This window comes from Nomascus leucogenys, chromosome 11, assembly GCF_006542625.1.
Source record: "Nomascus leucogenys isolate Asia chromosome 11, Asia_NLE_v1, whole genome shotgun sequence".
In the NCBI taxonomy this organism is placed as follows: Eukaryota; Metazoa; Chordata; class Mammalia; order Primates; family Hylobatidae; genus Nomascus; species Nomascus leucogenys.
The window spans coordinates 117072322-117086217 of NC_044391.1; the positions used below are offsets into that span (position 1 = coordinate 117072322).

The 13896-nt window shown below is 45.2% G+C and overlaps 1 protein-coding gene across 3 annotated transcripts in view; it reads right to left on the reverse strand.

The window, feature by feature from the left end:
- Window positions 1-13896, reverse strand: part of PCYT1A (phosphate cytidylyltransferase 1, choline, alpha) — a 49496-nt gene that overhangs the window by 22524 nt on the left and 13076 nt on the right. For all 3 annotated transcript variants that reach the window (XR_004032372.1, XM_003280108.4, XM_030823011.1), the window contains exon 2: window positions 9365-9491. Coding sequence is in view for 2 of the 3 variants with exons in the window: in XM_003280108.4 (XP_003280156.2) it covers window positions 9365-9481 (117 nt within the window). In the remaining variant the exon portion in view is untranslated. The remainder of the gene's footprint in view (window positions 1-9364; window positions 9492-13896) is intronic.

A 13896-nucleotide genomic window follows, 5' to 3' on the forward strand; every position in this document is an offset into this window, starting at 1 on the left:
GACTCAAGTGATCCACCCAGCTCAACCTCCCAAACTGCTGGGATTACAGGTGTGAACCATTGTACCTGGCCTGGCAATTTTTTTGAGAGGGAGTTTCACTCTTATCGCCCCGGCTGGAGTGCAATGGTGCAATCTCGGCTCACCGCAACCTCTGCCTCCTGGGTTCAAGCAATTCTCCTGACTCAGCCTCCCAGGTAGCTGGGATTACAGGTGCACACCACCACACCTGGCTAATTTTAACTTTGTATTTTTAGTAGAGACGGGGTTTCTCCATGTTGGTCAGCCTGGTCTCGAACTCCCGACCTCAGGTGATCCGCCCACCTCGGCCTCCCAAAGTGCTGGGATTATAGGCGTGAGCCACCGCGCCCAGCCTCTGGCCTGGGATTTTTAATTATAGTTTGTTTCTTGTGATGTTTATGTCTGGCTTTGATATCTGGCCTCACAAAATAAGTTGTGAAGTGTTCTCTTTACCTTATTTCTGTGTAAGATTCATATTATTTATTCCTAAAATGTTTTTGTGGTTTTTGTAAAGACACTCTGGCTCCAAGGCTAGAGTGCAGCGGCACGATCATAGCTCTGCAGCCTCCAACTCTGGGGCTCAAGCAATTCTCTCACCTCAGCTGCCCTAATAGCTGGGACTACAGGCAGGCACCACCACACCCAGCCAGTTTTTTAACTTTGGGCCTGGACTTGCCTTTGTGAGAAGATTTTTAATGACTAATTCCTTTCTCTTCTTTTTTAACTTGATACAGGTCTATTAAGATTTTCTCCTTTGTCTTGGTTAGTTTTTGCAATTTGTCTCTTTCTAGGAAATTGTCTATTTAAATTGTCAAAATTTTTGGCATGAAATTGTTCCCTATTTCTGTATGGCTGTAGTGATGTTCAGTTCTAAAAAGATCATATCATGATTGGGCTGAATCCAGAGACTGGGAAGATACTGTTTTGTTTTCAGATAAGTGTAGATTTTTAAAATGGTTTTAACATTAAAACACTTTTTTTGTTTGTTTGTTTTGGCCGGGTGCAGTAGCTCATGCCTGTAATCCCAGCACTTTGGGAGGCCCAGCCTGGCAGATTGCTTGAGCCCAGGAGTTCAACACCAGCCTGGGCAACATGATGAAACCCCGTCTCTACAAAAAAATACAAACATTAGCTGGGCGTGGTGACATATGCCTGTAGTCCCAGTTACTTGGGAAGCTGAGGTGGGAGGACTGCTTGAGCCAGGGAGGCAGGGGTTACAGTGAGCTGAGATTGCCCCACTGCACTCCAGCCTGGGCAACAGAGCAAGACCCTGTCTCAAAAAAAAAAAAATCACTTATATAAGTTTAGTTTGAGATATACTTAATGATATAAATGGAAACATTCTTTTTTTTTTTTTTTTTTTTTTGAGGCAAAGTCTTGCTCTGTCGCCCAGGCTGGAGTGCAGTGTTGTGAGCTCGGCTCACTGCAACCTCTACCTCTCAGGTTCAAGCGATTCTCATGCCTCAGCCTCCCAACTAGCTGGGATTGCAGGCATGCACCACCACACCTGGCTAATTTTTGTATTTTTAGTAGAGACAGGGTTTCACCATGTCAGCCAGGCTGGTCTTGAACTCCTGGCCTCAAGTGATCCACCCGCTTCAGCCTCCTAAAGTGCTGGAATTACAGGCTTGAGCCACCACGCCCAGCCAAGACATTCATTTTTAGATGTGTGTGTGTTATTCTTCTTTGGAATACTTTTAAAAATAGAACCAAGGACCTAGATACTATTCAAAAACACAAGGAAATACTACTTCATGTCAACCAGGATGTCTATGAGCAAAAAGACAGGCAATAACAGTCTTGGTAAGGATGTGAAGAAGTTAGAACCATCATACATTGCTACTGTGAATATAAAATAATGTGCAGCTTTGGAAAACAGTTCTTCAAAACGTTAAACATAGAATTACCATATGACCCAGAAATTATACTACTAGGTATATACCCAAGATCATTGAAAACATGTATTAAGAAAAACACAACAATGTCGGGCGCGGTAACTCACGCCTGGAATCCCAGCACCTTGGGAGGCCAAGGTGGGTAGACCACCTTAGGTCGGGAGTTTGAGACCAGCCTGGCCAGCGTGGTAAAACCCCATCTCTACTAAAAATACAAAACTTAGCCAGGTGGGGTGGTGCATGCCTGCAATCCCAGCTACTTGGGAGGCTGAGGCAGAAGAATCACTTGAACCCAGGAGGTGGAGGTTGCAGTGAGCTGAGATTGTGCCACTGTGCTCGTCTGGGAGATAGATAAAGACTCTGCCTCAAAAAAACAAAACAAAACAAAAACAAAAACAAAAAACTTATACACAAAAAATGTTTACACTTGCATTACTCGTAATAGCCAAAAAGTAGAAACAACCCAAATGTCCATCAATGAATGGATAAACAAATGGTATGTCCATACAATGGAATATTATTTACCTATAAAAAGGAATAAAGTACTGATACATGCTACCACTTGGATGGATCTTGAAAACATTATGCCAAACAAAGGAAGTCGGACACAAAAGGCCACATATTGTATGATTTCATTTACATTAGATGTTCAGACTAGGCAAAGCTGTAGAGACAGAAAGCAGATTAGTGGTTGCCAGGAGGTAGCTGGAGGGGCAATAGGGAGTGACTGCTAATGAATACAGGGGGTTTCTTTTTGTGGTGATGAAATGTTCTGGAATTAGATAGTTGTGATAGTTGTACAACAGTATGACTAGACTATAAACTACTGACTTATATACTTGAAAACGGTTAAAATGATGAATCTTATGTTATGTGAATTTTACCCAAATTTTAAAAGATATATTGGCCAGGTGTGGTGGCTCACACCTGTAATCCCAGCACTTTGGGAGGCTGAGGCGGGCAGATCACGAGGTCAGGAGTTCGAGACCATCCTGACCATCATGATGAAACCCCGTCACTACTAAAAATACAAAAATCAGCCAGGCGCAGTGGTGGGCGCCTGTAATCCCAGCTACTCGGGAGGCTGAGGCAGGAGAATTGCTTGAACCCGGGACACAGAGGTTGCAGTGAGCTGAGATCACGCCACTGCACTCCAGCCTGGGCAACAGAACGGACTTCATCTCAAAAAAAAAAAATAAGATACTTTAAGTATCTTATCTTTCCCACATACTGTGTATATTCCCAGGTAGAAGACAAATACAGCTGTCCTTCCTGGCTGGGGTTTATGCTGAATCCGTTTCTCCTAAGTATAGGGAGTGAAACCTAACGTTGTGCAGCTATAACAAAGCAGCAAAATCTTTTTTTCTAGAGTTGTTTCCAGCTAGAAAAGGTAGTATTTTTTAAAACACTGTGTTATTCTCAAAGAACAGTGTCTCTAGAAGCTGAGGTTTATAAAAGTAGGACTAAATATTTCTATGTTCTCCTAAAACACATCTCCTTCATTTTAACCTCAAGGGAACCCCACAGTATTGCTTTCAAGTCTTAAGACTATCTGGTAGTGACGTTATCAGTGAAAGAACATGGGGTTAGGACTTGGAAAATTTAGATCTAAATCCCAACTCTATCATTTAATAGCTGTGAAATCACAGCAAGTTTCTAAAGCTTTCATCTTCTACAAAATAGAAAACGACAATACCTGCCCTACAAGTTTACTGTGAGGACTAAACAAAGTAGCATCCGCAAAGTAATTAGCATAATGTTTCACAAAAGTAGGCACTCAACAAATTTGTCGTTAGCTCGTTTCCTCTTGTATTCTACAGAACACAGATTTCAGCATGCCAACAAAATTAACCTCTATTAATCTAAGAGGTTAGCTTCTAAAATGCTATATAAACTTTCCAAATGTATGCAGCTAAAAGTTATAATGGCAATCAACAGTCCCCAAATTATGAATTGTCTCTGAATGCAATATTGCTTCCACAACAACTTTCTCCAGACTATATTCACACACATTATTTCACTATTCCTCAAAATTTCAGTGAAAATGAGAGGTTCTGGCATCCATACTAACAGGAAAATGGACATAATTCAAATAATACAGACTAGAACTTGATATTGTCTTCCCAGCACACTTTTTACTTTCTAAGGATTCTTTTTTTTGCTTTTTTTTGTGAGACAGAGTCTCACTCTGTCGCCCAGGCTCGAGTGCAGCGGCGCGATCTCTGCTGTAATCCCTGTGCTGGGATTACAGGCGTGAGCCACCGCATCCAGCTCTAAGGATTCTTAAATATTTTTCAGCAAAAAGTTTCTGAATGCCACAGAAAAAGATTTATTTCCCTTTCACCCAAACATTCTGTATTAATGATAACAGGTCCTCCCGAGATCCCAATTGTTTCTATTTTTTTTTATTTTTTAAGAGACAGGGTCTCACTCTGTTGCCCAGGCTGGAATGCAGTGGTGCGATCCATACCTCACTGTAACCTTGAACTCCTGGGCTCAAGAGATCCTCCTGCCTCAGCTTCCTGAGCAGCTAGGACCACAGGAGCACACCCCCATACCCAGTTAATTTTTCAATTTTTTTGTAGGGACAGTGTCTCTCTATAATGCATTGCCCAGGCTGGTCTCAAATTCCTGGCCTCAAAGGATCCTTCCACCTCCCAAGGTGCTTGGATTTTAGGCATAAGCCACTGTGCTTGGCCCAATTATTTCAATAATGCCACGGGAAATGCTACAGAGTCAACAGGAATACCATGTGGTATGAGAAAGAAGGGACAGAGAACAGAGGTGAAAGATTCCACCCCCTGGGGATCTGTTTTTTTGTTTTGTTTTGTTTTGTTTTGAGACAGAGTCTTGCTCTGTCACCAGGCTGGAGCACAATGGCGCGATCTCGGCTCACTGCAACCTCAGCCTCCTGAGTAGCTGGGACTACAGGCACCCACCACTGCACCCAGCTAATTTTTGTATTTTTAGTAGAGACAAAGTTTCGTCATGTTGGCCAGGCTGGTCTCGAACTCCTGACCTCAGGTGATCTGCCCAACTCAGCCTCCCAAAGTGCTGGGATTACAGGCGTAAGCCGCTGTGCCTCGCCTGCAAGTCCCCATTAAAAAAGAAAAAAAAAAAAGTTAATGAGCTCTAGGCTATAGAATTCTACTCTATGCTCACATCTCATAAAAGGAAGGTCTTGTTTATCTTTACACCTCTACCACCTACTGCCATACTAGCGCATTGTAAATATGCAATAAAGGCCGGGCGCGGTGGCTCACGCCTGTAATCCCAGCACTTTGGGAGGCCGAGGCGGGCAGATCGCGAGGTCAAGAGATCGAGACCATCCTGGCTAACGTGGTGAAACCCCGTCTCTACTAAAAAATAGAAAAAATTAGCCAGGCGTGGTGGCGGGCGCCTGTAGTCCCAGCTACTCAGGAGGCTGAGGCAGGAGAATGGCATGAACCTGGGAGGCGGAGCTTGCAGTGAGCCGAGATCGCGCCACTGCACTCCAGCCTGGGCAACAGAGCACGACTCCATCTCAAAAAAACAAATAAATAAAAATTCAATAAAATCTTGCTTACTCAACCCAAATGTCAACTGGAGAATGAATAACTAAAAAGTAGCATGTGATATATGATGGAATGTTATTTGCCAATAAAAAAAAATGAAGTACTGGCCAGATGTGGTGGCTCACACCTGTAATCCCAGCACTTTGGGAGGCTGAGGTGGGCGGATCACCTGAGGTCAGAAGTTTGAAACCAGCCTGAGCAACATGGTAAAACCCCATCTCTACTAAAAATACAAAAATTAGCCAGGCGTGGTGGCGGCGCATTCCTGTAGTCCCAGTTACTCAGGAGGCTAAGGCAGGAGAATCACTTGAACCTGGGAAGCCAAGATCACACCGCTGCATTCCAGCCTGGGCAACAGAGTGAGACTCTGTCTCAAAAAAAGAAATTGCCAGGTGCAGTGGCTCACGCCTGTAATCCCTGCACTTTGGGAGGCTGAGGCGGGCGGATCACGAGGTCAGGAGATCAAGACCATCCTGGCTAACATGGTGAAACCCCGTCTCTACTAAAAATAAAAATAAAAATAAATCAGCCAGATGTGGTGGCACGCACCTGTAGTCCCAGCTACTCAGGAGGGCGAGACAGGAGAATCGCTTGAACCCAGGAGGCGGAGGTTGCAGTGAGCCGAGATTGCGCCACTGCACTCCAGCTTGGGCGACAGAGTGAGACTCAGTCTCAAAAAAAGAAAAAAATTTAAGTACTTCTACATGTTGCAATATGAATGAATCTTCAAAACATGCTCAGTGAAAGAAGCCAGCCCCGAAAGACCACATACTGTATGATGTCATTTGTATGTAATGTCCAGAACAGGCAAATCCACAGAATCAGAAAGCAGATTAGTGGCTTCCAGAGGCTGGAGAGACTGGGGGGAAATGGGGAGTGACTGCTAATGAGTACAGGCCTTCTTTCTGGGGTGATAAAAATATCCCAGGCCAGGCATGGTGGCTCACGCCTGTAATCCCACACTTTGGCAGGCTGAGGCAGGAGAATCACTTGATCTAGGAGACCGAGACCAGCCTGGGTAACATAGTGAGACCCCATCCCTACAAAAACAAATGTAAAAATCAGCCAGGCGTGCTGACGTGCACCTCTATTCCCGGCTACTTGGGAGGCTGAGGTGGGAGGACTGTTTGAGCCCAGAAAGTTGAGGCTGCAGTGAGCTATGATCACACCACTGCACTCCAGCCTGGGTAACAGACCAAGACCCTGTCTCAAAAAAAAAGAGAAAAAAGTCTAAAATTGGTCATGGTGATGGTTGCACAATTCTGTGAATAAACTAAAAACCACGGAATTGTATACTGTAAATGATATGTCAATTATAACTCAAGAAAGCTGTTAAAAAAAAGAAAAACGTCTTGCTTGCTTTTGTTACAGCATTCAAAGGAGATTCAGAGCTAGAAAGCACAGGTGTACAGTGAGATGGCAGAAAGCTTACTAGCAGACACTCCTCCTCACTAAGGCTGGTCCAGGCTGTTGGGTGGATCTCTGCCCATTCGCCTATGCCAAATAGCCTGTGTGTTTCAGGGAGGAATGTGGAATAGGTAGCAAGTCACTGAACTGATTTCACATGAATATATGAAGCAAACTAATTTAAAGCATTAAGACTCCCTAGAAGAATTAAAAAAAAAAAAAAGACTCCCCAGAGTCTAAAGACCAAGAAATTTAAGTTTTCTCAGAGCTCATTCCACCGAAAAGACTGGCTTCCTTTGCTCTATTCCTATCTACAGTGATTGGCTGATTAGCTGACAGTATCACCTATTTGGTTATAACTTGTTCCTACTCCAAGTGATGTTGCTGAATTGATACACACCACCATTTCTTTAATCTGAATTCTCTAAGAAATATTCAGAAACTAACAGTGCCCTGTTTTGTTGATTGCTGAGTCACTTTCTGAGCTTAATTGCTGTAGTATGCAGAATAATACCACCCTGCAGATGGCCACACCCATTCCCTGGAGCCTGTGACTGTTTTACCATACATGGCAAAAGAGACTCTGCAGGCCAGGCACAGTGGCTCACGCCTGGTAATCCTAGCACTCTGGGAGGCCGAGGTAGGAAGACTGCTTGAGCTCAGGAGTTCAAGACCAGCCTGGGCAACATAGCAAGACCCTTACTCTAAAAATAAAAATAAAAATAGTAAGCCAGGCATGGTGGTGGGCACCTGCAATCCCAGCCACTTGGGAGGCTGAGGCAGGGAAATCACTTGAACCCAAGAGGCAGAGGTTGCAGTGAACTGGGATCGCGCCACTGCACTCCAGCCTGGGTGACAAAGCGAGACTCTGTCTCAAAAATACAAATAAAAATAAATAAAAATAAAAATAGTAAAGAGGCTTTGCAGATATGATTAAATAAAGGAAGATTATTCTGGTTTATCTGGGTATACCGAACATAATCACAAGAGTCCTTGTAAGTGAAAAGGGGAAGTAGGAGATTCAGAATCAGAGCAGGAGATATGGCAGAAGTAATCATCAGAGTGATGTGAGCAGAAGTAATAATCAGAGTGATGTGAGCACTGGCTGGTGCCAAGCGCTAAGCAATGTGGGAACCCTCTAGAAGCTGGAAAAGGCAAGAAGATGGACTTTCCCCTGGACCCTCCAGCTCTGCCAACACCCTGATTTTAGCCCTCTGAGACCCATTTCAGATTTCTGATATCCAGAACTGTAAGATAATTCATTTGTATATTTGTATTATGGTAATTTGTTACAAATGCAACAGGAAACAAATATATACACTTGCCCTTATGATCAGTATCAGCCCTGCAGGCACTTGTCTATTTGTAGGGTATTATTTGCTTTTATTGCTCAAGATAGAGCATTCATTTGGAATAACTATTAATTGTTTCAGAATAGATTTTTCCCTTTGGGCTGGGAAGCTCTAGAAATAAGCAGCGGAAACTGAGTTTGATCAATGCCTAATGGTCAATATAGGTAAAGAAACACACAATTCTGTCACTGGGACTTTGAAACACAGATTTCATAATAATATTAACAACAGTAGCTTCAATTGTGTGTAAGTGTTCTCTGACGTGTTTTTATTATGGAAAGTTTTAGGGAGGGTAGCAAGCTGAGACGAGATAGGCAGTGTGGAATGCGGTCTTTCATCTAAGGTTTGGCAATAATTAGGAAATACAAAGATAATTTTCCAGAGATAAAGGAGCATAAGGTAGGCATAAACAGAAAAAGGTTCTCATCTAAGATACAACTAGTAATAGAATGGAGGAATGATAGAGGGGGAAAAAAACCAGTAGAAAAGACGCACTAGACACCACGAGATGATACGAAGATCAAATCACTGCCTAGAGCCCCAATTTTTCTATTTCATTAGTTTTATTTATTTATTTATTTACTTTTTATTTTTATTTTTATTTTTGAGATAGGGTCTGTCTCTGTTGCCCAGGCTGGAATAAAATGGCGCGATCTTGGCTCACTGCATCCTCCGCCTCCCGAGTTCAGCAGTTCTCCTGCCTCAGCCTCCCGAGTAGCTGAGATTACAGGCATGCACCACCAAGCCCGGCTAATTTTGTATTTTTAGTAGAGACGGGGTTTCTCCATGTTGGCCAGGCTGGTCTCGAACTCCTGACCTCAGGTGATCTGCCCACCTCAGCCTCCCAAAATGCTGGGATTACTGGTATGAGTCACTGCACCTGGCCATATTTCAATAGTTTCAGCCTAATATACATGCAACTTCCATATTTTCCTAACATTTCTTTTTCTAAATCCAATGTAAAGCTTCTACGACCGAGCTGTGAGTCATAATCTAGTAAAAAGGCAAAAGATTTCCAGTGACTGTGAAAATACACTTATTATTCCTTCTTTTCATTATTTCAGAAGATGTGTAACACTGGTATCATCAATGTCATATCGGTTTCTACCCTCCCCCTGCCAGGTTAATCTCCACTTACCACTGCACAGCGCTGCACTTTGGAAGGAACCCCATCTTCCTCTGTTGCCCCGTTGGGTCCGGGCGCCTCTTTTCTCCTCTTCCTTGCATTGACCTTGGCTGAACACTGTGCATCCATCTTCTTTTAACTGGCCATAGAAAGTGAAAACAAAAATTTTCTCATTGGGGTGGGAAAAAGTTTGAAACCAGTATTTCGGAGATGTTGACATGGATACACTCAGCAAAATACCAATTCTATAGCTGTACTTCACCAAGATGAGCCAATGGCATCTGGCAAAAACAAAGAAGCTTCGCAAAACACAGGCTCTAGTAGAAATACTGAAATGCCTCTCTGTGGAACAATGGCCACAGTGAAGTGCCTGAAGTTGGAAGTAATTCCCCCTCACAGTGCAGCCTACATACTAACTGCTAATTTTAAATCCTGATTGCGTGCAAAAGATTGGAATAATTTGGCTGAGAAAGATAGTTACAGACTCTCGCACTACCCTCCGTATCATTGATGTGACAGGTATAAGGCAATGTGAAAGTATGACTGGTGCAGGTAGAGAAAAGAGCCTTTTGTAAAGGGATGGCTCTCACCAAGTCCTGGATTAACAAAATACGGATTTCTTAACTCTAATTTTTTTTTTTTAAGACAGGGTCCCACTCTGTTGTCCAGGCTGGGGTGCGGTGGTATGATCTTGGCTCACTGCAGCTTCAACCTCATTAGCTCAAGCGATCCTCTTGCCCCAGCCTCCCAAGTAGTTGGGACTATAGGCACATGCCACACCTAGTTATTTTTTTAAGAGACAGGCCTTGCTATGTTGCCCAGGCTAGTCTTGAATTCCTGGCCTCAAGTGATCCTCCCATCTCAAACTCCCAAAGACTTGGGATTACAGGCATGAACCACAGCACTGAGTTAATTTCTTAACTCTAAATGCTCTATAGATTTCAGTGACCACTTCCCCAGGGTTACTTGTATGAAAATTGTGGATTAGCATAGTGGCTTTTATTTACTTTTTTATTTTTTTTATTTTTTTTCAGGGTCTTGCTAGGTTGTCCAGGCTGGAGTGCAGTGGCTACTCACAGCCATAATCATAGCACACTGTAGCCTCAAACTCCTGAGCTTAAGCAATCCTTCCACCTGAGAATAGCTAGGACCAGCATAACGCATTTTTTAAATGTCCTTCTCCTTCTTTCCTTTTTATTTTTTGATAAAGAGTCTCACTCTGTAAACCCTGGATGGAGTGCAGTGGCACGATCTCGGCTCACTACAACCTCCGCCTCCCAGGTTCAAGCGATTCTCCTGCCTCAGCCTCCTGAGTAGGTGGGACTACAGATACCCACCACCACGCCCGGCTAATTTTTTGTATTTTTAGTAGAGACAGGGTTTCACTATGTTGGCCAGGCTGGTCTCGAACACCTGACCTTGTGATCCACCCACGTCCGCCTCCAAAAGTGCTGAAATTATAGGCGTGAGCCATGGCCCCCAGCCAATTTTTGTATTTTTAGTAAAGACAGGGTTTTGTCATGGCCAGGCTGGTCTTGAACTCCTGACCTCAGATGACCCACCCGCCTCGGCCTTCCAAAGCGCGGGGATGACAGGCGTGAGCCACCGCACGCGGCCCTTCCCCTTCTTTTCTCAGTACTCATTTCCCTTTCCTCTTTCAGGGTCTTAACACCTCAAGCTTGTTCACAGTTTCCAGCTATTAAAACCCCCTCAGGGATTCTCCTTCCCCCAAAGGAAAACTTATTTATTATTGTCTCATTTAGCAGAGAGTTTCTAGCAACTAGCTATTACAGCAAAGTTCTCAATATTCTATATTTCATGTTTATGTCACAGAATACTTGGGGTGTCACTTCGCTAGCCAGAAACCTCTGTGGCCAGTGGCACCTTTGCCTGAGTTTTGCTCAGGCCTGCTGGGCTCATTCCGTCCACCCAGCCTGGTAGGCTATGCTCAGCTTGTGTTACCAGCACAGATTCCACACATGCCAAGGGCAAGCCAGGCACAGAGTGGCAAGGGGTGCACAGGCGAGCGAGCACAGGGTCCGGCCACTGCGCACAGCCAGGCACGCCAGCTGCCAGGGGGTGAGGAGCTCGAGGCGCCAGCTCCCTAGAGAGGCTGCAGCTGAACCAGGCGTACTACAAGCAGCTTCCACTGCAGGCACTGGGGAACATGGTGGTGCCCAAAAGCTTGGAGATGCCAGGAACCCAGAGCTCCAAAGAGGGTGTCACAGCCCTGGCTCAAGGAGCTCCTAGGTCTGGGTTTCCCAAAGGGCTACAGCTCTTCTCTCTCTCTCTCTCCTCTCTTCGCCCTCTCTCTTGCTCACAGCGTGGCAAGCAGTGGGGGAGGGGAGGACGTGTTTCAGCTCTGTGTTACAGCTCTTTTAGTCCCGCCATTTGGTGGATCCCGAGTTCTTGTCCCACGTCCAGGAAGAATGAGGTATATGGGCAACTGGAGGATGAGCAAGGTGAAGAGGTGCTTTATTGAGCAACACAACAGCTCTCAGGAGACCCCAAGTGGGTAGCTCCCTTCTGCAGCAGGTCGTCCCAGCATCTGCGCAGCCCTCAGCGGAGAGGAGACCCAGAGTGGGAAGCTCCTATCTGCAGGCAGGTCATACCATCAAGTATGGCTAAGTCCAGGGTTTCTACAGGCTTCAGCGGGGAGGAAGTGCATGCTGATTGGTCCATGGACAGCCACAGGCAGCCCGGAAAAGGCATCATAAGTTCTCATTCCAGTCCACAGAACTGGCAGCCTGGGCCCCAGGCTTTAGGCCATCCCTGGCTTGAAGGTGGGGCTTCACCAGGGACCCGCCCATTTCCGCCTAGGAGCCTGTCTGCCTCCTGCTGCCATCAACCTGCTGTCCACGGCACCCAGGCTATTCATGCCAAGGGGCGCCTGCAGGCCTGCATGGAGCTGCCCTCAGCCCCGCCTTGGCCTCCCCTCCTGTGCTCCTGGACACCCAAAATCTGGAGGGGGCCAAGGCAGAAGGGGGTTGGCATGTCAGCACTGCCCCTAGCACATGCACACCCAGCCAGGTCATGGCAGTGCCCAGGCTTGGCCTCAACTTTGCTCCAGAATCAGAGCAGGCACCAGGAGCAAGGAGAGGCCAGGCAGTGGGAGCCGGCGTTTCAAGCCTGCAGGGGCAGGGGAGGTTCCTGGGCCCCCAAAAGCACAGGGAAGCCCGGGTATGTAGCCACGGCTGCTCCCGCCCCACCAACTTGGAAGCGGGCAGGGCTTCCACCTACTCCCAGCTCCCAGTGGCTCCATGGAGCGTGCAGCACAGACCATGCCTCCCCGACTGCAGCCGGCATCATGGCAGCAGCCCATCCAGACAGGCCACCGCTGCCATCATTTAGATGTTGGCTTTTCAGCCCCCTGCAGGGATAGTTGCGTTTTTCTTGAGTAACACAATTTGTACAAATAAATTACTTTCTTGATACTGATGAAATTTTAGGAATCAGCCAGAAATTGGGGGTAGGGGAACCTCTATGATCAACTGTCATCTCTGCACAACATACGATTCAGAGAAAAATCTTCAGAACAGGTGGAAAACCAACGCCAGACAGAATGAGGACAGTCTGCTCTGCCCTACTGCCTCTCGTAAGCCTGACTAAGATGTTCATCTAAACAACTGCAATTGTGCCTTACTTTCTTTCCTCCGGCTAAATTCCAAGTGGCAATACGACAAGATCTACAAGAAACTGGCCTAATTCTTAGAGGCTGAAGGTGACACCCCATGAGTCATGGCCAACATGAAAAAATGTCAGAGTCCAAAGTGAAAGATGAGCACCACCTAGAAACTTCCTTTCATCACAAATGCAAATTAAAATGGAAGAAGGGTTCTATACATTTAACTCTAAGTGCTTCCAGTGATGATGATCAGAGCTTGTCTTCACTATTGTTATTAATGATTCCTTCATAATATTCAGAGGTCAGTACTCTCATCTCAATGGTCTGAGTGAACTACTCAAAATGCCTAATCCATCCAATTAATGACGGTTTTCTAATTTGCACGTACTCTTCTGTAAGTATCTGCTCAATTCTTCTAAGTGTAGAGAGACAAAATCCACTATGAGAAATATAATCAGCAATTTGGCATCTGGCAAGTCAATAATATCAGGCAGTCAAAAATATGAGTACTTACTGTTTACAAAGTACTGTATCATAATTTTTAAGTACAAACTGAACCTGGAGGACATTATGCTAAGTGAAATAAGCCAGACAAGAAAGACAAATACCACAAACGAGCTCACTTATTTGTGGAATCTAAAAGAGTGGAACTCACAGATGTACAGAATAGAATGGTGGTTATGAGAGACGGACAGAAGAGGGTGGAGAGTGAAAAGGGAGATGAGTACAAAAATTCAGTTTTGAAAGGAGAAATAGGCCAGGCACGGGGGCTCACGCCTGTAATCCCAGCACGTCGGGAGGCTGAGGCGGGTGGATCACAAGGTCAAGAGATCGAGACCATCCTGGCCAACGTGGTGAAACCCCATCTCTACTAAAAGTACAAAAAATTAGGTGAGTGTGGTGGCGCTTATCTGTAATC